Source organism: Anopheles gambiae, chromosome 3 (genome assembly GCF_943734735.2).
Source record: "Anopheles gambiae chromosome 3, idAnoGambNW_F1_1, whole genome shotgun sequence".
NCBI lineage: Eukaryota > Metazoa > Arthropoda > Insecta > Diptera > Culicidae > Anopheles > Anopheles gambiae.
In genome coordinates this window covers 73,988,819-74,012,856 of record NC_064602.1, presented here as the reverse complement: position 1 = coordinate 74,012,856, position 24,038 = coordinate 73,988,819, and the positions used below count along the sequence as shown (strand labels likewise).

Sequence of the window (24,038 nt, the reverse complement as noted above, 5' to 3'; positions counted from 1 at the left end):
CTACCTCGGGGGATACCGAGAAATGGTATTGCTTTGTCTTGTAAAAGGTCTAAATTAACTAGTCAGTTTAACATAAAAAAAAACTTCAAAAAACCTTTTTCACCTACCATCAAAGAATTTCGGTTCTCTCTCTCTCTCTCTCCACAACCCTCCAGTGTTTTGCCCATCACTAGTCTGCTTCTTACTACACTATTTCCACTATAACTCCAACCCACTAGCGATATCACACGGCCTGCTCAGCTGATTCTTTCCCCGCGATGTTCAAAACAACAACCCTCTCTCACGCAAACTCTCTCGCATCTGCGTGTTGGTGCCCTTCTCTCTTCACCCTTCCCTTCGTTTCGAAAAACGTCAAATGAGTGAAAACAAACCGATTCACAGCACAACACGCACACCACCAACGAGGGCGGCCGTCAATATTGACCATCGAAATCCATCGTCCAAAACAGAGACAGAGTGCCAACAGAGTCCATCAGCAGCAGCAGCAGCCGTGCGCTTTTGTTATCGGTCACGGTGGCCGAAGTTTAGTGTATCGCGGACAATCCATTCAATCCGGAGAGGAGCTTCGTTTTGTCAGTTCGAACGGTGTACTACAAGATGGCACTGAGGGAAGGTTTGGGGAGCCGTAGCACTAGCAGCTCCCTGCGGCTGGAGGAAGACTCCGCAGGACGAAGGACCAACTTTTCGTCCTTCAGCAGCAGCTTCGACGAGTTCGGACCACCGTACGCCGATTTGCCCATGGAGGTAAGGAGGGAAGACAGAGAGAGGGCTGGCTCTCAGTGCGTTTTGTGCTTGTGTAGATTGTGGTCACGAGACCACCGCCACGAAGGTGGAACTCGCGGAAAAAGAAAAGAAAAAAAACGCTCACTCCTCTCGATAGATATAAGGAAGTGAGGCGATGATAACGCAATGTTATGAAAGCGATAAAGCAAGCTGCGTGAACACGAATGTGAAGTATCGTCGAGAGTAACCGCCGGATGAAGATAATAAACCGTGACGTGGGAGAGTTATCTTCCTCCACCGATTTTCCGCTGACTAACTAATCACAGCCTCGATCACGATGCGTGCAAAGATGCATAATGATGCTAATTTGTTGCTTTCAATTTTAGATTCTGGTCAAAATCTTCACCTACCTTACGCCGTCGGATCGGCGCGAGGCCAGCCAAACGTGCCGCCGGTGGTGCGAGGCGTCGCACCATACCGCCTTCCTCGAGAACTTCTGGCTCGTGCTGCACCGCCAACCGTTCGACGCGAATGGCCCCCCGGTACGGGATCTGCTGCAAAGCTTCCGCCACTTCCCGAACGTCCACCTGTCCGAGGTCGATTTCGAGCGCATCGGCAACTTCTTCACCCACTTCGGGCCACACATCCGGCGGATCGTGCTTCGTGCGTGTGAAATACAGGAGCGCGATCTTACCGCCATACTGCGCCGGCTGCCCGCACTGCGCGCCCTCACGATCGAATCCTGCCGCGATCTGTTCATGTGCGTGCGGCTGTTCGAAGATGCGGCGGAGCGGGAGGAGCTCCGGCAAACGCTCTCGAACGTCACCGACCTGTCGCTCACCCACAACCAGTACCTGTCCGATGCGATCCTGCACCGGATGGTGGAGATCATGCCGTCGCTCCGGGCGCTGGCCCTCGCCGGCTGCCACATCTCCTTCCACAAGGGCCTGTACCGGAAGTTTTACCCGGGCGATGGCAAGCAACCGTCCGAGAGCGTGCTCACCTTCCACTACGTGTCGCAGCTGATCGAGCAGCGGAAGGGTTCGCTGCGGGCGCTCGACTTTGGCGAAACGCTCGTGGACGATAATGCGCTCGAGGTGCTGGCCGGCATGAGTCCGGCGCTGTGTCTCGAGCGGCTGGAGCTGAACCGGTGCGAGCAGCTGTCGAGCCGCGGGCTGGGGACACTCATTACCGCCCAGGCAGCTCATCTGCAGCATCTGAATCTGTCGAAAACGTTCCGGCTGACCGATTCCTGCCTGCTGCAGATTTGCCGCGAGCTGCGCGGACTGCGCGTGCTGAAGATGCGCGAATGTCGCGCGCTAAGCAATCAGGGTGTGCGCGAGCTGGTGCAGCTGCCGGCGCTGGAAGTGCTGGACATATCCTACTGCGAGGATGTGAACGGAGCGGGCCTGCTGGAGGGTATTGCGTCGCGGCCGAACGAAACGCTGCGAGAGTTGCGCGTGCGGGCGCTTAACCTCTGCGAACGGTCGATAATTGCCATCAGCGAGCAGCTGTCGGCGTTACGCATTCTCGACCTGGGGTACTGCTTCCACGCCGTCTCGGACCTGTGCGTGCAGTTTATCTTCCGCAATCTGGTCCGGCTGACGGAGCTGGATCTGGAGAGCTGCCGCAAACTGTCCGACGAAGGGCTGACGGGATTGGGCATGCTGCCAATCATACAACGCCACGAGCAGCAGCAGCAGCAGCAGCAGCAAACGACGGCCCAGTCAGGTGCATCCCTTGGTAATGGCAGCGTGGAAGGGAACGCGGCGCCGGCAGACGATCAGGCCCGTCCGGCCTCCCCCGAACCGGAACCGGCGCTCCAGGCGGCCACCGCCCACATGCGCATCTCGCTGCGCAGCCGGGCGGAGCGTGAGATCGTCGAGGATGCCGAGCGGAAGAAGCAGCTGCTCGAGGCGATGCAGCGCAAGGACAATCTGCAGTCGGCACGGGACGACGGCACCACCTTCAGCGGGTACTCGATCGGGCGGCTCCAGCAGCTGCGCGTCCTCAACCTGACCGGGTGCAATCGGCTGACGGACGTGACGTTGCTGTGCAACTTTAAGCTGCTGGAGCTACGCGACCTGTACCTCGCCCAGTGTCAGCAGATCTCGGTCGACGGTATACGGGCGCTGGTCCGGGGCTGTCCCGCGGTCGAGCGGCTCGATCTCAGCGAGTGCCACAGCATCAACGACCGGGCGGTCGAGCAGATTGCGTTCCATCTGCACCGCTTGCGTACGCTCAGCCTGCGCCGCTGCTATCAGCTGACCGATTTCAGCCTCGACTACATCGCCTGCCATGCGCGGCGCTTGCGCGAGCTCGATGTGCGCGGCTGCAAGCACATGTGTGCGGATCCGGCAATGCGGCTGGTGAATCTACCCCTGCTTGCGACGATACTGCCCGGCAAGCAGGACGAGAACGGTGCGAACGGTGTGTTCGGTGCGGGCTCGTCCGCCTCGTCACCATCGTTACCGCCCGCACCACCACCGCCCGCCGCTCCGTCGCGCGCTTCGATGCGCATTTAACAGGCGCTGGCTGTGGCTAAGCCTACTGCTGCTGTTCGATGCGGCCTGTTTGCTGCTGATGGCATCGGTACTAGCTGGCTAGTGGTGCTGTTGTTTTTACCCCTACTGTACATACTGGTTGCAGCGGTTGTTTGGAAATGAAATTGTTGAGTATTTTTTAGCGTTTTTGTGTAGCAGCGCGCAACGAATGTAACCGAAATTAATTCTTTACGGTGCCATGTGCTCTTTTCGGTCTTCTTTTTTTTGCGCACTCTCGAAGGAGGAATAAATTTCAAAGTGTATCCGGTTCGTTTACCCATTAACTTATTTTAGCACGCCTTACTTTGCATAATAAAAAGTATTACTCTGCAACTTGTGATATTATCGTTAAGCTTTGCTAAATAATCTCGCGCACACACACACACAAAACGCACCTTTACATTTGCTTTGACACAGTATGGTTTTGCCGTAATACTAACTACTGCATCCTTTACTCTACGTACAGATTTATTGCTCTCGGAACAGGGGTTTTTTTCTTCTTTGCTTGTAAATAATGCGCTTTTCCTCGCTTTCAACTTTTCCTCGCTTTCTTCTTGCGCGTTTCAAACAGTCTCTAAAACACAATCCTCGTCAATGACTATCAGAAGCATGATGTTGTCCGTTACTTATATACACACAATTACAGCGCTACTGGGAGATTTCAGCAGTCAAAAAACGTACAAAAAGGACCTTTAAATGCTTTTAAACACAGGAGTAAAATACAGTGAAATATCAATGAAAATCACACGCTAAACACTTTCATTAGTAAAAATAAAGCAAACTAAACGAACACCATACACGAAACAAATGCTGCGCGCACGACACACGGTGTAAATGAAACTAGACTGTACACAATAAATATATGTTAAAATGGCACTTCAAAACAAAAGTGAACGCAATTTGGTGCAACGAAAATACATTTTAAAACACACACAAACGCGCGCGCGAACTGAAATCTTTGAAATAAAACTAAAGCACTGGCGCACAACACGGGAAACACTGGAACACCTCCCCCGCTATTCTTCCCCCCTTGGCGCGATCGTTCAACGACCGCAACGTGGAACGGAAGAAGGTGTGGGTGGGGAAGGGTGGAGTGTGTGTAAATTGCGGAAATCTTTATCATACTAATTGGCGTTTGCTGTTATGTTTTGGGACTCCTTTGAGCGAGTCCGTCTTTTTTACGACCACAGACACACACACACACTCTCTCTCTCTCTCTCCCTTTATCCATACTCCGACTGTATGGTGAGGGAAAACTCTCCCTTGGAGTGGATGAACGTGCCGTGGTACCAGAGCCGCGTGTCCACGAGCAGTGCGTCGCCCGGCTCGACGTAGAAGCTGAAGCTGCGACACTCCGCATCACATTCGGGCGTCGGGGCCAGAATCCAGCTCTTGTTGCCCCGCAGCTGCGCCTGCCACATTAGCCGGGGGATGTAATCGATCTAAAACAGGCGAAACCACATAGTTAATACAGAAGGGTAAGAGAAAATACCGCCCCACCACCGATCACTTACATGCATTACAGCGCCCTGCTCGTAGCCGAGAAAGACAAAGTCCGTGTTGGGCATTTCGGCATCGTCCGGCAGAAAGTGAGGCTTCGGGTAGAGCTTGCGCAGCTCGGCCAGCACGGCCGGATTGCAGTTGCTCCACCCGACGTACCACGGCTGCTGGCCGGCCCGAAACTCGGCCCGCTCGTCCGACATCCGGAAGACGTCGCGCAGCGTCTGGAAGTTCGACTTGAAGTGCAGAAACTGGCAGTCCTCGTGCAGGCTGTCCAGCGCGGCCGGATGCTTCAGGTACAGATCCTTCAGGAAGGTGTAGTTCAGCGCCCGTACCGCCGGCCAGTGCGACACCGCCCGCTTGATGATGATCGGCCGGGACGAGTACGCGTACGGGTGGAACTCTTCGCGCGTCAGGTTTTGCAGTATGATCGGCCGGTCCACCCCCCGGCAGAAGTCGCAGTTCGAGACGGGCCGGGTCGCCTCCCAGATCAGGTAGTTGTTTGGCACGATGCAGCGCATCCCGAGCGCCAGCTCGAGAAACCCGGCCAGAAACGGGGTGATGATGAAGAGCACCACCACAAATATGGCACTGTACACGATCGCCAGGATGCCGTCGTTCTGGGGGAAGAACCGGGGCGCCCGGTACCCGATCGATTGCTTGAACGCTTCCTCCATGTCCCGCTCGGTGATCCCCCGGTTCGTGCGCAGCACCTCATTGCTCAGCAGGTGCAGCTTCTGCAGCAGTATCTGATCGCACAGCTTCACCCGATCCATCGCATCGTCCGCCGGAAGGTGTTGGATGTGTGCGTTTTGTGGTTTTGTTTTGCTTTGCTCCTGTGTACCTACTCCTCCTCCCCAGCTACTCCAAGGCTTACCAGTACAGTCACGTTTGTGCGTTGGAAGAATGGATGCGGCGGCTTGGCAAAGTAACGGCGCAATAATCGGTTACCGGAGCGGCAACCAACAAATAAAGGCCATCTATCGCAGTTTTCCCTCTTGCCCTCTTTTGTGCGACACGACAGATGTGCGTGCGTATGGGCTTGTCCTGGAGTGGGTTTTCGGAATCTCTTCTGCTCGCACCCGTACGGGGAGGGGAAAGTTGACGCTGTTTAGCTGCACCACGCCACCACCAAATCGGACGCGTTGTTTGTTCGATAAAATCTACGGCTACGGGCCATTATGGCCAACAAAAAACCAGGGTGAAAACACGAAATCACGCAGCTAGAGCGAGTGGAATTGGGATGTTTTGTTTTTCCTCTGTGCCGATTTGACAGATGGGGCCGTGCGATGATATTGTTGCGATGTTTTTTCTACTCTGTGCGTTGTCAAAATTCCCAAGCAACATACGTTGCGTGCGATGGAAATTAGCGGCTCAATGGGTTGGAATTTTATATTATTTCTTGAAGAATTATAATTTCTTAATTTTTAACTAATTTTATTAGTCCTTGTGTCGACCTTAAGCTGTAAATGTGTAAATGAGAATCTAAATTCCCTATAACTGTTGCTGCTCGACAACTGATGCTATTGCAAAACAACAAGACGAGCAGTTTCGAGCACTTAGGCAATGCTTTCGCAATGAACATCATGCAGTGGAGGACTACCTGATGTTTTAAATTATTTTTTCCGTTTCTTTTTTATTCAATCCATATAATTTCAAGCAAAACAAAACACAACACCAGGGATTTAATTTTGCATTGTAATTTTATTTACCCATATTCTCGTAAAACATTCGCGCAATACTAAGGGAAGGGGAGGGGTGCTACGAAGTAGTAGTGGTTTGTTTTTATTCATCGATACAGATTATTACTATTACCGCACATATTCCACTGCTGCATTCTTTTCAGCTTCAGCTGTCTTATTCTACTTCTTCTTCTTCTTCTTCTTCTTCGTCTTCTCTCTTGTTTACTAGTTATCATATACTACGCGCGTACTTAATGTATTCATGTTTGCACAACATTCTCATATCAACGGTTTCATTTCCTTTCGATTGCGAAAGAACGAATAGCCGCCACGTGGCGTGATGCGCTTCCTGTGCTCTGGCATTGCACGCGCAATATTATTATTCCACCGATAATGGTTCGCACAAGAACAGTTTACTGCATAGGTATATATAGGGGAGAAGGTTTTTATCGCAAAAAGATAAAGGTGAATACTTTCTGAATTTGCTGTTTTTTTTGTTCGTATGGATTTGTTTATTACTTAGGCTCTCTTGGGGCTCTCTACCACGCCTCGCCTTCCCTATTAGTTAGTCATTCACAGACTGTGTGTGAGAGAGAGATGGTGGGGTTCATCTATTGATTATTTATTTTGTTTTGTGTGTGTGAATCTTGCATGTTTTGTTGATTTGCCAATAACATGCCTAATGGTGCAACACGTGTGTGTGTGTTATGCTCAGCCTTCTTCTATTATTTTCGAGTAATGCGATACTGCACTGCTGCTGGTGACCGACCGATGATGCAGCGCCTTAATCTTTGCTTAATTTATCTTTATTCTGCCACGATTGTTAGCATACTTGTAAATGGGAACATGTATATGCTTATTTAGGATAGTAAAAGACGCCACGCACATTGTCGTCAATAGATTTGCCGAGCTCTGTTGTACACCTCACCCCCCACACACACGCACACACGCACTAATAAACAACATCGATTGAATTATTAACTGCACATACAAGATTATTTAATCAATCACTGGGAACTTCTTCACGTTCACGTGCTTCATATCATCGCTTATATTCTGATTTTTTTCTGAATTTTCTTCATTAATTGTCGTTTTCTAGAGCATTTCCATTCAAATTGCGATGATATTTTCTACGAATAATGCAGCTATTCTCTTTTTTTCTCTTGCATTTCTTTTAAAAGCAGCAATAGACAATCAATTGCTCGACCATTGAACGAATCGCACAACAGCAAACGGAGAGAGAGAGAGGATGCGCTTTTGGCACAAACCAACCAAAATAAAAACAGAAAGGCAATAGTGATTTAAACCTGTCCAACGAAACAACTGAACAAAATGCTCGACTATTTAGCACGTAAGGCATCATGACGTCACGTGATTTCTGCCCATGATGATGGTTTGCACAAAAACGAACACCTGTTTCCTCTAATCCTTTGCAGAATTCCAATTGCTACTAAACTTCGGCTTGGCCAACTGAATAACTCTATTCTCTCGAAGGTATGCCGCCATACGTAGACACAAAAAACAGATCGTGTGTGATCGACGATGAAACACCACAAACTCGTTATTCTTTTCCGTTCGACCAGGAATGGAAACAATGAACGGTGCAGCAGATGGAAAAACAAACATTCTCTCTCTCGAATGACCCCCCGCGAGCTGTAATTACTTGTAAAATGAAGGCAAACGTTAGGCAAAGGGTGAGAGGAACAAGTGCGGTAGCACTTCCCAAACAAAGTGGGGCAGCATACACACACAAAAAAGGCAAACAAAAACTGAAACAAATCTCTGCCGACACTTTGCACTATTCCTGCTATTTCCTACCTTCCGAAGCCTTACGCACTAATGTTCTTATACCTAGCACATGTGGCGTATGTTTATCATTATTTAATAAGCATTCTACAGATAATAGGATAAGTGAATAACTATGTAATTAAATATTTACACCGAAATGTACATATACGTTGTAGTAATTCCATTGCAATCTACAAAACAAACACTACAACACATTGCCGAGCCGCACGTGTTGTACAACCCTAACAGCTGGAGCAGCACGGACGCCTTTCCACCAGGACACGCCGATTACGCACGTGACCCGGTCGCAACTATCCCCGGCTGTACGTTCGCACCAGCATCGTCGAGGGAAGATGATGCTGATCGTTCACTCGGTAATAGTTTTGATACGCCGCCATGTGATGATGCTGTGGCCGACGGCCACGTTGATGCTGCTGCTGCTGCTGGTGATGATGCTGTATAAGAGCCGCTACCGGTGGTACTGGAGGAGGTGGTGGTGGTTGAATCGTGTTGTCCAGTCGGCGTGAAATGGACGACAGTGGCGGAAGATTGACTCCAGTGCCACCACCGTTCACTGCTGACGACGACGACGACGACGACGACGATGATGATGCTGCCAGCGGCGGCGGTGGCAGAGGTGGTAGTGTTGGCGATGGTGGTGATGGCGGTGCCGTACCTAGACCCTTACCAACCAAACCTGTGTACACATTTGCATATAACAAGAGAGTATATGTAATTATAAGTCTTGACAAAACACGCACACACACACATTACGTGCCCGAATGCACTTTCTCTTTTTTTGCACAAACAAATGCAGCGTTTACATCTCCTTCGTCATCTGATTTTCTACAAAACAAACATCACAAAAGGTATTCACAAACTCTATCTAAAATATTTACAAGTACAGTACATAAACGCTCTCTATTCTGATACACGCTTTCTAACACGATTTTAAGAGTAATCCTAATCCTATCAGATTTGTGTTGCTTTCATTAATGCTTAAACAGTCTTTTCCTATTCACAGTGTTTTTTTTTGCTTTTTATTGCAAGTGTTCGAAAGGCTGCATGATATTCCTTTTCCTCTTTTTTTGTAGCAAAAAATAAAACTATTCTCTTTTGTTAAAGAGCATCCAGGAATCGCCCGAACCAGTAGAGCAGCAAATGGGTAGGGAAATACAAGCCACCCCTAAACGCGCCCTATTATGAAAGGGGAACCATGGACACAATCTTTTTTTTTTTTTTAGATCAGTGAAAATGATCCTGGGGGTTGAAAAAGTTGAACAACACCGAAAACGATCGAAATCGATCAAATAAAAAAAAACGAAGACGAAGAAACATCATTGGGGAGAAAAAATGAAAAGAAAAGATAAGAAGAGATTATCAAAATCAGCGAGCAATCGAAGGCAAATAGTTAATTGTTTTTTAATAAAGTAAACAACATCAACAACAACAACCCATCATCTAACAGGGTTAATCGGGTTTTTTTTTTGGAATACTAAATATTATTTTAGTTTTAATAATTAAAAAAACGAATAAAAATTGGAGTAGTGTAACATTCGTTATTGCTCAATGGTAGTCGGAAACGTTGTTAATAAGCGCGAGGGGATTGGGAAGGATGGTAATTAAATCGAAATTAAAACCAAAGTGCCAAAAACAAAACCATTCTATGGGTGGTAGTAGTAGTAGTAGTAATTAATCCCTACACTAAACTCCTAAGTTTCACACCAAATTTCACACCACTATCGTTCAAATGTGCAAGTGCGCGACACATACCTTTCGAATCATGCTTTCGGCGTATGGTCGTCGTCGTGCCGTGCTTGCGCGAAACGGTACCATTGCCACCTGCCGCCTCTTTGCGCCTTCGCCTCGTGCAGACGGGCGAATAGTCCACATCGCGCGTGTCGTCTCCATCGTCATCGTCGAGAAAATCGTCCTGCTGCTCGGGCAAGGTGACCAACTGGTGGTGGTGGTGGTGATGTGACTGCTGATGATGCTGCGCTGCGTATTCACTCGCACCGTTCGCTGACGCGGACACGGAGGAAGCTCGTGACGTCGCTGCCGACTGGCTGCTGTTCGAGTTGGAACGGCCCCAGCGATTGTTCGAGTGGCCGCCCGTTGCTTCGCTATCCGTTACGGTCGGTTGCCGGCGGGACCGTACGGTGGAAGATATCGCACACTGGGCCGTCGACGACTGTCGGGTCCCGCTACTATCGCGCGACGATACCAGCGGCGGCGGTTGCTTTCGTTTCCGGCCGCGCCGTTTCTGTGCCGGTACGATCGAGGAGGACGAAGCGAGCGACGCCGCCGACGAGGAGTGCGATATGGCCCGGCTGCTCCGGTTGCCGACCGAGCAGGACGACGAGACGGAGTGACTAGTGCCGGTACTGCTGCTGCTACTGCTGCTGCACGAGGAATCGTCCTCGACGCCCGACGGTGACGGTAGCAGCGCCTCGGAATCGGCACCCTCCTCGTCCTCCAGCTCGCCGTGCAGGGCGGCCGACTCGCGCCGCTGCTTGTTCTGCAGGGCGGCCTTACGCTTTCGCTGCAGATTGTCCGCATAGTCGGTGCCCCGATCGGTCGGCCGGATGCGCTCCCGCAGGCCCGATTTGCGCCGCTTCACGAAACGATACTTGGAAGCGTTCAGGTCCTCGCCGGTCCCAGTCGGCGGTGTCATATCGTGCGATGAATCGTCCACATCGCCATAGTACGCCTTGCTGTTGCAGTGGTTGTTGTTGTTGTACGGGTGATGCGTTTGCTTTCGGACCGCTTCCCGCCCGTCCACCGCCTCCTCCACCTCGTCCTCCCGCTGGTGGTCACCGAACAGGCGCGCATTATCACCCTCGCCATCGTCCAGCACCTCACGCCGCTTCTGCCGCCGCCGCTCCTTTCGCTCCTTTTTGCGATGGTCAGATCGCTGCTTGCTGCTGGTGCTGCTGCTACCGGTGGCCACTTTCGCTCTGCTGCTATCGCTTGCCTCCTCCTCGCGGTGGTCATGGATGTCGGTGTTTTTGCTGCTGCTATGCTTTCTCGGGCGCCCTACCTTTCGCCTGCCTGTTACGATGCCTCCCCTGTCGTCCCTGCTGTCGTTGTGCACCGCCTGTGGTTGTGGCGGTTCCTTGCGCTTTCGACCAGGGCGTCGCTTTACCGGCACGATGATCACGTCACTTTCGGTAGCAGTGCTTTCCTGATCGTTAAAGTCGCTGTCCTGCTGATCGTCATCGTTCGCTTCCTCTTCCTCTGCATCATCAACCGCTTGCTCATCTGCGTCGGGAAGATTGCATGCGTCCGTTTCAGCTCCATCCTCCTCCTCCTCCTCCTCTTCCTCCTCCTCACAGCCACCATCGTTGATGAAGTCACTGTCCGTGTCTTCTTTTTTGCGCCCTTTGCTCTCCTTCTTGCGCCGGTACGATCCCCGCGACTCGTAGCCGTTCTGTACGACCGCTCCTCCCTCTGCCTCCTCCTCTTCGTCCTCCTCCACCGCTTCCTCATCGTCCTCTTCCTCGTCGTCCTCTTCTACGGATTCTTCTTCGGCTTCCTCCTCTTCGCTGGCGACTTCCTCCTCATCGTCATCATCTTCAACGGAGTCATCCTCGTCCTCATCTTCCGCCGCTTGCTCGTAATCGTCGTCCTGCTCATACTTTGATAGCTTGACCTCCTCCTCCTCATCCTCCTCATTCTCTAGCTCGTTATCCGGAGCAGCTTCCATCTCTTCATCCTCCTCTACCTCCTCCTCGTCCTCCTCCTCCTCCTCGTCATCCTCCTCATCTTCTTCTTCATCACCACCCTCTTGCTCCATGGGAGCAGTGTTACCATCGCCGTCACTCGCCGCCTCCTTTTTATTCTTGCCCGCAGAATTCATTTCCTCAATCTGGCGGAACAGCTGCGACTGCCGCTTGCGCAGTATGTCCATCATCGGTTTCGTGTACCCCTTGATGTAGCCCTCGCTCTCCGTGTACTCCAGCCCGCTGCCCAGGCTGTAGCCGCGCGATTTGCGCTCCAGCAGCTCCTGTATGGCGTACGTCGGCTTGCCCGAGTAGCGAATGACGGTTTCCTCCATCTGCTCGGCTCGCTCAAACTCCTTCTCCACCCGGTCGCGCGCAATCTGGTCCGCGTCGGTGGCGAAAATGTCCGCGCAGGAAAATTGCTTCTCCTTCTTGCGCGTACAGACGGCGCTCGGTACGGGCTGCGTGGTAGGCGTTGCGGCCGCACCGTCCGTTACCGTCAACGACTGCGCGTTTCGACCGTTCGCATCGCCCCGCTTCGAGCGAAGGTTCTTCGGCGAGGAGGCCTTGCTGTGCAGCATGCTCTCCCGGTACGGTATCAGTGCGCCCATCTTCATCAGCGACTTGACATGGTTGATTTTGTTCGTGATTTCCGCCTCGTCCTGTGCCGTCAGCGGTTCGCTCAGCTGCACGATGGCCTCTACGTCCAGGCGCAGCGGCTGGTGCCGGCTTACCGGGCTGCCCAGCCGCTTCAGCTCCTTGTAGAACAGTGATTTGCAGTACTGGTAGTCGGGCCGCTCGTCGTACGTCAGATTGCCGACGTAGGCGAGAAATTCGCCCAGATACGCCGGGCAGTCGTCGCCGTAGATTAGCCGCAGCATCTCCCGCACGTCCGCCATGAAGTACTCCTTCATCCGGTGCACCTGCTCTGGCTGGTTGAGCAGCTTCTCGTCCTTCCACGGCAGAAACCCGCGGCTCCAGTACACGAGATTGTACCCGAGACACTCCAGATCGCTGCGGCGGGCATGCGCACCCATGTGTGCGTCGCGCGACGTAAATTCCAGCGTGCCGTCGTGCGCCCGCCGCTGATCCATGCAGAACGGCCGATGCTGCCCGTTCGAATCGACAAACTTGGACGCCAGACCAAAATCGATCAGATGTATGCGCTCTTCCTCCGGCCCCTGCTGCTGCCGCTGCTGCTGCTGCTGCTCGTCCACCTTCGGCAGCGAATTACGCTTCAGCTCTTGCCGGTGCGCTTCCTCGGTCGCTGCCTTCAGCTCCTCATACCCTGACCGGCGCGGTGAGATTGAACAGCTGAACGACGCATCGTTGTTGCGCTTTCGGCCCCGTCGCTTCGGTAAGCTACCTGCTGCCTTCGAACGGGCACCGCCACCCCGTTCGTCCTCGTCGCTCAGATCGCGGTACGTGACCGTTTTCAGCGGGCGAAGATTGCGCGTACGTGTACACATCTCCTGCTCCTGGTGGTAGTACAGTCCGTTTTCCGGCGGATGTGCTGTCCCGTTAACCGCCACCGGTACCTCTGCAGCAGCTTTCTTACCCCGTCCCCGACCTACCCTTCCCCCTTCCGGTGGCAGTGTAACACCGTTCGGTCGGTGGTGATCGTGCCCGTTCTGGTGGTGACTGCCGTTCGACAACCGAACGCTTGCGTCCTTTCGGTCAGTCTCCACCGTGCCGATCATTAGATTCTCTGCCTTAATGTCCGAATGCACGTAGCCCTGGTCGTGCAGATGCTCCAGCACATCCAGTATTTGGCAGGCGATCACAGGAATGCTCGTCGGGTTGACCCGCTTGTTCTTGATCAGCGAGTGCAGATCGCGCTGGTAGCGCTTGAGGATGAGAAAGCGGTACCGCTCGTTCTCGAACATGTGCGACCCGGACGCGATGTACTCCGGCATGCCCGGCGGTATAATACAGGTTTCTACAAGTAAACATTACAGAAGAGGGGTAATTAACAACAACAAATCAAAATGTTCAATGCTTCAGTCTACATTTGTGTGTGTGTAGTTTAAAAACGAAACTTAAAAAAAACCCTTAACAAAATCCCTAATGAAGCATTTCAAATTATAATTGAACAAAATGAAGTTTCAAGGTTTTCCAAGTCACTGTATGTAGACAATGTTTTTCACCGCGTGCATAATCACTATGATGTGGACATTTCATTTGCATCATAATAATTTTTAATTTCTTCAGTATGATTTTCAACACTACAACTGTCAACGAGTGATGCGATCAGGCTTCAAACCCCGTTGAAAAAAAAACGATGGTAGTACCAACGGGCTGAGCAGTGTTGAAAATCATGCTGAAGAAACTAAAAAAAAATATTAGAAAATCATAGAAATGAAATGTCAGATCGATATGGAATAACATTTTGCACCAGGTGAATAACAATGTTTACATTCGAAAGTGACTTGGAAAGGACTAACATGTATAGAACATCATACAATATGATAAACAAAACGATTACTCATTTGTTTACGATTTTGAATCACACTAAGTGAACTAAACAACACAAACACAAAATAATGCTGGCTGATGATGTGCAAATGCATCCAAAACAAAGCACACGCGCTGTGTGCGCTTGTGTGTATGTGTGTGTGTGCGCTCACCGTCTAATAAACTGCTCGAACTGCTCGAATGCAGGACCGTTTGCCGGTCTGGAGCCGTCTGTTTACAAACAGCTGATTCACTTGACAGCGCCCTCTCGGCATCGTACGCTTCATTGCGTTACAGGGGCGTTCATATCGTCTGGGTGTTTGTACGTTTGTTTACAGAAGGGTTTTAAATAGAGATTTACGGCATTGCCCACACACACGCACACATACACACTCACACTCGTATAGAAGAAAAAATGGCAACGTAACGGTATACACATACATAAAATTTGCAGCAAACATATATTGTTGCGCACGCCAAAATGCAATTTACATTTCTCGCGTATCAAATCCTCGCGTTTGTTTGTCGTGCGGAAAAACGCTACGCGAAATAAACAAACTGTCACTCTCTACTGAGCAACTTAGCAAGTGCAACAGGAAACGATTCTGGCGGTATGAAATTACAAACTCTTCCCCATCGCTGATGCGGAAGAAGTTGAAAAAATGGTTGAAAACGGGGGGTGCGTCACGTTACTCTGTGCACACTCGCAGATTGACGCAGCGCAATACAGGCCCTCTCTGGGGGGGTCTGGGTCACGGCTCGAAAATTTGCACACATTACCCCCCCCCCCCACGCGTTCGCCCCCTTCTTCCTTTCAGTTACCACACCTACCTGTCGGTTTGGCGGTGTTGAGCAAACAGTGTATCTCGACGAACAGCGGCCCATTCGAGTGCGGCTCAATTTTGACCACATACTTTGCATTCTCGCTCGTCACCGGTGTATCGATATCGTCCGAGGCGAGAAATATTTCCCCAAAGCTGCCCTTGCCTGCGCGGGAAGAGGAGAGAAAAAAACAAACAAATGAAAAGATAGATTTATAGCAACACATTCTAAACGAGATTATAAATGATGGTTGCCGCTGCTGTTACCCACCGATTGGTTTGCCGATGCGCCACTGTTTCAGCGTCAGATCCATCAGCTTCGTGCCATCGACGAACTCTTTGCTGAGCGTGAACTCACTCACACTGATGTTGGGCGAGTACGGTTCGCGGGCAGGCGCAGCAGCAGCAGCAGTGGCTGGTGGTGGCGCGGCGTTCGACGGGCCATGCTTCATGCGCTTCGGCGGCGTCTCGAACTGTTGCAATCGGTCGGCATCCACTATTGCGGCAGCTGCATTCCGTTTACCCATGGCTGCTGGTTGTTGTTGGAGCTGGTCGGTTTGACTGGTTGTTTTTGCCGTACAGCCCCCGCGAACAGTGCAGCACAACGCACCCCGGATTGCCGCTGGAAGTATTCGTGAGTGTGTGTGTAGCACAACCCGAGACACAGAGATACAGCAGAACGTTCACGGTGGACACACCATCGATACTGGACGTGGAAAAGTACGCACGGTACTTAACATCTCACACACTCTCACTTACACTTCAAATTAGCTCATTTTTCACACTGTTATAATTTTCATTTCGCTTTTGTCCAATTGTATTGCTCTAGCCTTGCTAAATGGAGGGAGAGCGTAAACAAATCAAAGCAAGAGGAAAGAGATTAAAACACACACTCGCTGGATATGGCGCTACTTGCTGCTACTTGTTCCATTATTCCGACAACCTTTTTTCACGGCTTCATGCTTCCATCCATTCCCCACCCGCACGGTGACACCCAAAATCGGCACAATGTTTTTTATCGATTTCACTCTCTCGCGGACCGACCGTTTTCCGAAAATGCAATACGCATGGACAGAAGTTACAGCAGCCAAACACGTGCGTGCGAGCGAGAGGCAAAGTACCAAAGAAAAATCCCATCTCGCAACTCATCCCAAACCGATGGCCCGGTTGAAAAAGGAGAAGAATGCAACAACAACAAAAAAAAACGAAAAAACTTAGTCGCGAAGTCAAAAGAAGCCCGCACCGACACACACACACAAGCGTGACGGCAAGAATGCGAAACACAGCATCATCTTTCTCTCTCTTTCTCGCATCACTGGGGGCGACGACGCGTAACTCGAGCGCGACCGCTTTGGGCAGATCTATTATCGCACCATTTGCTTTCGGCTGCTCTTCCTTCACCGAAATACACGGCTCATAAAATAACCTAAGAACCGGACCCCGGGAGGGGTGGCTGGGGGACACCGGGCGTAGCAACTTCAAATTCAAATTCTTCTTTTTCACTCCGCTGCTTTGTCGCATTCAAAAAACGTAAAAGGGTCAGACGGGTTCACACGTAACGTTCGTACTGGTATCCTTGAACCCCTTGGTGGCTCGTTACGTATGCGTGTGCAATTCAACCCATTCACCACTTTTTGTTGCTCCATGCCAATGAGAAAAACAAACAGAAAGTTATAATTACGTTTAAGAAAGTCTTATTTCCGCACTAAATCATACCTAGCACCACACACTGATAAAGAAGGGGCGAAAACGGGGCACACGCATACACCCGATACGCTATTGACAGTCCGTCACACACAGAAACACACGCACACACACGCGCGCGCATACCCAGACGACGGTTAGTTTAAAAAAAACAACATTCGATTACGTCAAAAAGTGCACGATTCGAGCACCTTCTTGTAAACCGTGCTTGGTGCGAAAACCGCAAACAACCGAACATTTGTAGGGAGGTATAGGGCACACTTCTCACAGCATAAAACATATTTATAGCAGAAAAGAGGATACCGTGTGAAGTTGAGGCAGTGTTTCCGATTAAACCACACTCGTCACAATGAACATCACTGGCAAACATATGCGCACACACATACAAGCGCACTTTTCGGTGCATTTCTGCTCTATTACATCGCGAAGAGTAACACGCCAAGAAAAGAGCATCGTCTCATCTGATTACTTTTCCCTTCCAACCTGTTTTTTCATCTGCTCTTCTCTGCCAACGACTTCCAATGTCGCGGAAAACTCTACCAAAAGCGACGGGCAAAGCAAACCCAGCAGTGGATTCGCCTGCAATTGTAAACGTTTTCTTCTTTCCCTTCCAAACACACACACACACCCCTTCGCCTTGCCCTTCGCTTTAGCACGGACTGCTGCTTAAGAAACCGTTGTCGCGTCGTGTGCGCATTATTGTGTATGTGTGTGTTTGTTTGCCTTTCTCTGTTGTGTGAATGTGTGTGCGTGTATGTGTGTCCGAAGGTAATGTAATCTTTGCTACACACACAAAATCGATGCGATAGAGAAATCGTTCGGACCCGGTGGTATCGAGCACGATTGCACATGGTTTACCTTGCCAACTGTGATACATTTATAACCATTTAAACAACAAATCATTTAACCTAACACTGGTCTTTCATCATCTTTTTATGCACCTTTCCCAAACACGGCCCAAACACTTTTTATGCGGCCATTGAAAAACACGGCAACCCTTGTCATCGTCTTCTTCCCGTCGCCGTGAGGTTTGTAATTTCCTTTTGCTTTCATACACCAACATACACACACACAAACACACATAAGCATTCACACATTTCTAAACCGCTCTTGCGAACGGCCGGGAGAACACGCGCACACACACGCACACACACATGCTCTGTTGCTCTTTCTTCCCGCTGGCGTACGAGCGGGATGCAGATACAAAGATGGACGCAGAGCGCAGCCAGACAACACAGAAGAAGAAAAAAAACCCCGCTGGTTCACTCGCACACTTGTAAGCGCGGATCCACTTTTCCGTTGAATTCAAGAGAGAGAAAGAGCGAGGAGTGAGACACTGCTGCTGCTGCTGCTTGTGTTGTTGATGTTATTCCTTGCTTGTAGTTTCCTTCTCGTATGTTCACCATTCGCTTGTATTACAGCCCCGTTCCATACCAAGCGCTGTATAGGAACCGCACATCATTTACGGGACAGAAAGGCCTTTACACTTGTGTCAAAGCACAACATTTGCTTGTACGGATGTTTAATTTGTTGCCACACACACGATGGAAGAGCAGAGTTTACCAACTCTAGACCACAACTCGACACAAACGCGCTATACTTCCGGCTTGGGCTGTCCGTGACCGGACCGAGACATTCCACCGCGAAAGGAAACCTGCTTTCCATGGGTCACCGCGTACAAGACGGCCATATTCGTTTGGCTGTATTTTATTTACGCTAAAGCGCAACCTCAAAGATGCGATGCACTCAAGCGAACGCGATGGTCATCGATTTTGTTCGCACCGAACACACACTCCCTCTCCTGTGCTAGGGAACACACAGAGTCAGGCACCCACCCCTCCGCCACACCACACTTCACCTGATGGATGCAACCATTTTGGGCTGAATTTAGCCTTTTCCTTCGCACGAACGAACCCACCAACTATCGCACCCGATCCGGCCGCACCGTGCGCATCGTTTTACGGTAGCAAATCGTTTACCTTTACACTTTCGCGATGTGAAAATTCCAATTTTCGTTCACGACCAATCGCACAGACAAGAAGGCAATTCCACTTACACACGAGCAATCTTTTCTTTTTATTTTTCGGTAGCCGAGCACGGATTGTCAAAAATGCCCTCACCTTTTTGACAGTTACCGTTTCGAAATTGACATTTGCCGTGCAGGTGCTGTTTACTTTTTGGGACTGCATTTTTCATTTATACAAAGTTCTACATTAATTTCAATGCAATTTGTGGGGCGAGTTTATCGAAATTATTATCAGATGCTTTACTAGGCAAGGAATATGGGATAAAATATGGGTAAAATGCATCTACAAATTTGAATGCAAACCGCCACCGTTCCCGGTTTATAACCGGTTTGCTTGACAAATATTTGGCTGATTCGATTTTCTTGCACCGGTCGAACGACGAAAACGAACTGCTCGAATGAAAATATGGATTTGATTTTGAAATGTTTGTGTTTTGAAGTATGTTTTTGATACTATAACACTTTTTCTATACTGATTCTTGTTACTTTTAATCAGTCAAATTGTATACTTTCAATGAAACGGCCATACGATCCGGCTTTTTGCTCGAATTCTTTTAATTCTTCCCACGCTATGTTTATATTGCTTCATTCGAAACTGTACATGACATGTCACAAATTTGACAGCGAAAGCAACGCGGTTTTGTAAATAAACACACGTGCGTGCGGCCCGGACCCTATCGCTACTCACGGAAAACCACGCGTGTTCTATTTCGTTTCCAATTTTCCCGTTTCCCACGCCGAAAAAGCCACAACAAACATGAAGAAAGATAAAAAACAAAAAGTGGCCGAGAAAAATAAAGCCAATGGCGCCACGGCTGCTGCAGCCGGTGCAGCAACGGATGACGCTGTAAATGGTGAGAATGGTGTAGTCGAATCTGAAAAGCTAACCCACCAGCTGGATTTCATGAAAACCCTCGAGGACGATGCGGAGGTGGAGGACTTATCCGAGGAGTCGGAAACGGAGATCGAATACCAACCGACCAAGCAGAAAAATCAAAAGCTGACCGATTTCGACGGTGGCTTCCAGTTTGTGTCGTCGGTGAAGGAGTACAACCACGACACCTGGGACGATTTGATGAAGTTTGTCAAGCGGAAGAACCGTGGCGAGGTGAACGACAAGATTGCCAACGTCATACGGGACCGTACGAAGGAGAATGCGGACGCGCTGAAGGACGACGATGAGGAGGAAGACGAGGAGGGCAATCGGGCGTACAACGAGGAGGTGGATCTGTCCGACGACGAGCTGAAGCACGATTACATGCGGGTGAAGGAGCGCAAGGGCAAAAAACTAACCGAAGCGGAAAACGGTGGCCCGACGGTCGAGGTGAAGGAGGACACGGAGGACGGGACGAAGGAGGACTACTTCGAGGAGATAGAGGAAAATGCGAACGGCGAGATCCAATCGTTCTACCAGATGGATCTGTCCCGGCCGCTCATGAAAGCGATCGGGGCGCTTGGCTACATCTACCCTACCCCGATCCAGGCATCGACCATACCAATCGCGCTGATGGGTCGGGACATCTGTGGGTGTGCGGCCACCGGTACGGGCAAGACGGCAGCCTACATGCTGCCCACGATCGAGCGTCTGCTGTACAAACCGAACGTGGCGCAGGCGGTGACGCGCGTGCTGGTCCTGGTGCCGACCCGTGAACTGGGCGCGCAGGTGTACCAGGTAGCGAAACAGCTAACACAGTTTACCAACGTGGACGTCGGCATTGCGATCGGTGGGCTGGACGTGAAGGCGCAGGAAGCGGTGCTGCGCAAAAACCCGGACGTCGTGATAGCGACGCCGGGTCGGCTGATCGATCACATCAAGAATACGCCGAGCTTTTCGCTGGATTCCATTGAGGTACGTGCAGTAAACGCGATGCGTAGCATGCTTTGTTGTTGACCGTGGCAACACTTTCTCTTGATGAACATTTTTCCTTGCGCTCTGAAATAACTTACGCCCCAAAGCGGTGGTTAAAGACGATACACAGGTAGGGTGGAAAATCGATTGCCGAGCGATCGTTTTTCTATCTTCTGAAAATTATGCAGAAAAGTCCGAACCTCCCATGCCGAAGAATGCATTTGTTAACTCGTTTTCCTTCTCCATCATTTTCCCAGATCCTGATTCTCGACGAAGCTGACCGTATGCTGGACGAGTACTTCGCGGAACAGATGAAGGAAATTATACGCAGCTGCTCGGCCACGCGCCAAACGATGCTGTTCTCGGCCACCATGACGGAGGAGGTGAAAGATTTGGCGGCCGTTTCGCTCAAGAAGCCGGTCAAAATCTTCGTCAACAACAACCAGACGGTCGCGTTCAACCTGCGGCAGGAGTTTATCCGCATACGCGAGGGCCGGGAAGCGGACCGGGAAGCGATACTGGCCGCGCTGGTGTGCCGTACCTTCCACGACCACTGCATGGTGTTTGTGCAGACGAAGCGCACTGCCCACCGATTGCGCATACTGCTCGGGCTGCTCGGCGTCAAGACGGGCGAGCTGCACGGCGACCTGACCCAGGCGCAGCGGCTCGAGTCGCTGAAGGAGTTCAAGGACGAGCAGGTGGACATACTGATCGCGACCGACGTGGCGGCCCGCGGCCTGGACATTAGCACCGTCAAGACGGTCATCAACTTCGTCATGCCGGCCACGCTGGAACACTACATCCATCGGGTCGGCCGTACCGCCCGTGCCGGGAAGGCGGGCGTGTCGGTGTCGCTGGCCGGCGAGCAGGAGCGCAAAATCGTGAAGGAAATCGTGAAGAACGCGGTCAGCTCGGTGAAGAACCGCATCATCCCGCTGGACATTATCGAGAAGTACCGGAACAAGGTGGCCGCCCTCGAGCCGGAAATCGATCGCGTGCTGGCGGAGGAGCGGGCGGAAAAGTTGCTGCGCCAGACGGAGCAGCAGCTGACCAGTGCCGAGCGGAAGTTGCTCGGTAACGCGGGCAAGGCGGCGAAACAGGACATTCCGCCGCCGAGGGAGTGGTTCCAGACGCAGCACGAGCGGCGGGAGGAAAAGAACCGGCTGGCGGGTGAGGAGCAGGGCGAGAAAAAGAAGGCGGCCAAGAAGCGGAAGCGCCGCGATGACGACGATGAGGAAGATTTCGACCCGGTACGGTACCACGAGGAGAAGAGGAAGCAGCAGAAAGCGGCTGCTGGTGGTGGTGCTGTTAATAGCAAGAAGAAATCTAAGACCGATGCGAACGCGGACGCAAACAAGACAGCGAAACAGTTGGCACGCGAGCGAGCGCTCGAGGAGGTGCGCAAGGTGTCGATGGTGCAGGCCAAGCTGGCCAAGATACGCAACCGTCCGGGGCGCGTGAACGCAGCGGAAGAGGAGCATGGCAACGGGCCGGCTGATGGGCGTGCTGGTGGAAAGAGTAACAAGAAGCGCAGCAAGAACTTCTCGCGCTTCGAGCACGACCTGACCGATGTGGGCAGCAAGAACGTGAAGAAGTTGCGATACGATGCGACCAAGAAGCAGCGCATGGACAAGCTGGACAAGCGCAAGCAGAGCGGCATGAAGATGAGCACGGAAAAGCTACGCAACAAGCACGGGCTGAACAAGCAGACCAAGGGCAAATCTTTCGGACAGAAAGCGCCGAGAAGGAAACCGACCGATGGTGGTGGCGGCGGTGGCTTCAAAGGAAAGGGTGGAGGTGGTGGTGGCTTCAAAGGGAAAGGCGGTGGTGGTGGTGGTTTCAAAGGCAAACGGAAGTGAGTGTAGTAAAAGAAAGATTAATTGTATCCTGTTCTAATTTCGCTAAATATACACTGCTAAACAAATAATTAGCACAAAAAAAACATACGTTTCCTTTTCTTTCCAAATTTCCCCCCCTCTCTTATTAGAAATCCTTACACGCTTCGAGTTAAACCATGCGTTAAATTCTCATAAGACCGTATATTTGACTTCAAACGGGAGAATACAGTGTGTTTGTGTTCTTAGCGATTAACTCTTACTCAACCTTTTTTTTTTGTTTCTTTATACTCACATATTACATCCTATTACCTGAATTGGATTATTTCGTATCAGTGCGTAACGTTAAAGCACACCTCACACACTAACAACCGTGTGCACGCACTTTTCACCTGTCCCCTCCTACTGTATTTGCTTGCTTGCTTGCTTGCTATTTTGCGGAACGCACTGTGTGTTGTGTTCGCGCACTTTAATCAAATCAAACTACCTCTGTTTGACGCACCGAACCTCAGGACAAAGCAACCCGGTGGTGAATTTTGAATCACTTTCTTTATCGGTAGTTAACCGGCGAAATACAAACAAAGGGAAGTTGCCCAAAAATACAAGAAAACACGAATGCGCGCAAAACACGGTAATTGGATAGCTTTTTCATTCTTTTTTGTTTACAACGAATCATACATTTCTTAAAGCAAACAACCTCTTCCTACTTTGGGAAGGTTAGTTAGTATTAGAGCATTTAACGTTCTCCTTTTTTTCAAATGCAAACACGCAACGCACGGTATTATATCATAGCATAGGAGCGGTGTGTAAACGCCTATCCCTGTGTTGGAGAGCGTTAAAATCAAATGAGTAACGTCTGTAACACTAACTGTGCTCCAGTGCGTATGTTGAAGAGGGGAGGGGGAGAGGGTGAAGGTAAAGGGACGCTCAACCACGCTTAAACCGTTTTAGTTAGAATATAGCGAGAGCGTTTTAATAGTAATATATGTTTTGTGTTGCTTGCAATAGGAGTTTTGTTTTACCTAGTCTATTTCTTTAGACAATAATAACATAGAACATTACCATCCTTACGTTTAATGTGTAATGTGTTTGTGTTTGTTCCTTCACCAAAGTTACACCTGCGTTGCGCAACGTTTTTGCGCGCCAACACGAGCGCAGCGCGCGCAGGATATAAAAATACAGGGTTTTCCACGATTTATTGGTCAGTTCCCATGATTTTTTGGTGCGTTCCCACGATTTTTTGGTCGTATCCCATAGATTTTTGGTTCGTTCCCATAATGTATTGGTATTTTCCGATTGGATATCAATACAATTGGACCAAAAAATTCTGGGAAACGACCAAAAAATCGTGGGAACGCACCAAAAAAAATATGGGAACCTACCAAAAATTG

At 50.4% G+C, this 24,038-nt stretch overlaps 4 protein-coding genes across 10 annotated transcripts; 2 read left to right on the top strand and 2 right to left on the bottom strand.

The window, feature by feature from the left end:
- Nucleotides 1–347: 347 nt before the first annotated feature.
- Nucleotides 348–3,606, top strand: LOC133393207 (F-box and leucine-rich repeat protein 13-like). Its single transcript, XM_061656914.1, has 2 exons — nt 348–744; nt 1,110–3,606. The coding sequence occupies exons 1-2, from the start codon at nt 598–600 to the stop codon at nt 3,246–3,248; spliced, it is 2,286 nt and encodes a 761-aa protein (XP_061512898.1). The 5' UTR covers nt 348–597; the 3' UTR covers nt 3,249–3,606.
- A 56-nt stretch (nt 3,607–3,662) lies between these two features.
- Nucleotides 3,663–6,052, bottom strand: LOC1270841 (uncharacterized). The gene is made up of 2 exons (XM_309563.5): nt 4,781–6,052; nt 3,663–4,708 (listed from the first exon to the last, which is right to left on the bottom strand). Exons 1-2 carry the CDS (start codon nt 5,540–5,542, stop codon nt 4,490–4,492), a joined length of 981 nt encoding a protein of 326 aa, XP_309563.5. The 5' UTR covers nt 5,543–6,052; the 3' UTR covers nt 3,663–4,489.
- A 1,931-nt stretch (nt 6,053–7,983) lies between these two features.
- On the bottom strand, nt 7,984–19,063 carry LOC1270842 (uncharacterized). 7 transcript variants are annotated; one of them, XM_061656908.1, is made up of 5 exons: nt 18,917–19,063; nt 15,505–16,067; nt 15,244–15,399; nt 10,010–13,897; nt 7,984–9,496 (listed from the first exon to the last, which is right to left on the bottom strand). In XM_061656908.1, exons 2-5 carry the CDS (start codon nt 15,758–15,760, stop codon nt 9,477–9,479), a joined length of 4,320 nt encoding a protein of 1,439 aa, XP_061512892.1. In that variant the 5' UTR covers nt 15,761–16,067; nt 18,917–19,063; the 3' UTR covers nt 7,984–9,476. The 7 variants fall into 7 exon arrangements, with proteins under 7 accessions (XP_061512892.1, XP_061512886.1, XP_061512887.1 ...); XM_061656902.1 differs by having other exon boundaries at nt 7,984–8,933; XM_061656903.1 differs by having other exon boundaries at nt 7,984–8,933; nt 15,505–16,063; nt 18,917–19,025.
- Nucleotides 19,064–19,545: 482 nt separating this feature from the next.
- Nucleotides 19,546–23,824, top strand: LOC1270844 (probable ATP-dependent RNA helicase DDX27). The gene is made up of 2 exons (XM_061661477.1): nt 19,546–20,812; nt 21,070–23,824. Exons 1-2 carry the CDS (start codon nt 19,721–19,723, stop codon nt 22,669–22,671), a joined length of 2,694 nt encoding a protein of 897 aa, XP_061517461.1. The 5' UTR covers nt 19,546–19,720; the 3' UTR covers nt 22,672–23,824.
- The last annotated feature ends 214 nt before the right edge of the window (nt 23,825–24,038 follow it).

Coding starts and splice junctions, on each gene's coding strand:
- LOC133393207 (XM_061656914.1), top strand. CDS start 598: ATGGCACTGAGGGAAGGTTTGGGGAGCCGTAGCACTAGCAGCTCCCTG. Junction 745..1,109: donor ACGCCGATTTGCCCATGGAG/GTAAGGAGGGAA, acceptor TTTCAATTTTAG/ATTCTGGTCAAAATCTTCAC.
- LOC1270841 (XM_309563.5), bottom strand. CDS start 5,542: ATGGATCGGGTGAAGCTGTGCGATCAGATACTGCTGCAGAAGCTGCAC. Junction 4,709..4,780: donor AGCAGGGCGCTGTAATGCAT/GTAAGTGATCGG, acceptor CGCCTGTTTTAG/ATCGATTACATCCCCCGGCT.
- LOC1270842 (XM_061656902.1), bottom strand. CDS start 15,760: ATGGGTAAACGGAATGCAGCTGCCGCAATAGTGGATGCCGACCGATTG. Junction 13,898..15,243: donor CAACACCGCCAAACCGACAG/GTAGGTGTGGTA, acceptor GTTTACTTGTAG/AAACCTGTATTATACCGCCG. Junction 8,934..10,009: donor CCGAAAGCATGATTCGAAAG/GTATGTGTCGCG, acceptor ATGTGTACACAG/GTTTGGTTGGTAAGGGTCTA.
- LOC1270844 (XM_061661477.1), top strand. CDS start 19,721: ATGAAGAAAGATAAAAAACAAAAAGTGGCCGAGAAAAATAAAGCCAAT. Junction 20,813..21,069: donor TTTCGCTGGATTCCATTGAG/GTACGTGCAGTA, acceptor TCATTTTCCCAG/ATCCTGATTCTCGACGAAGC.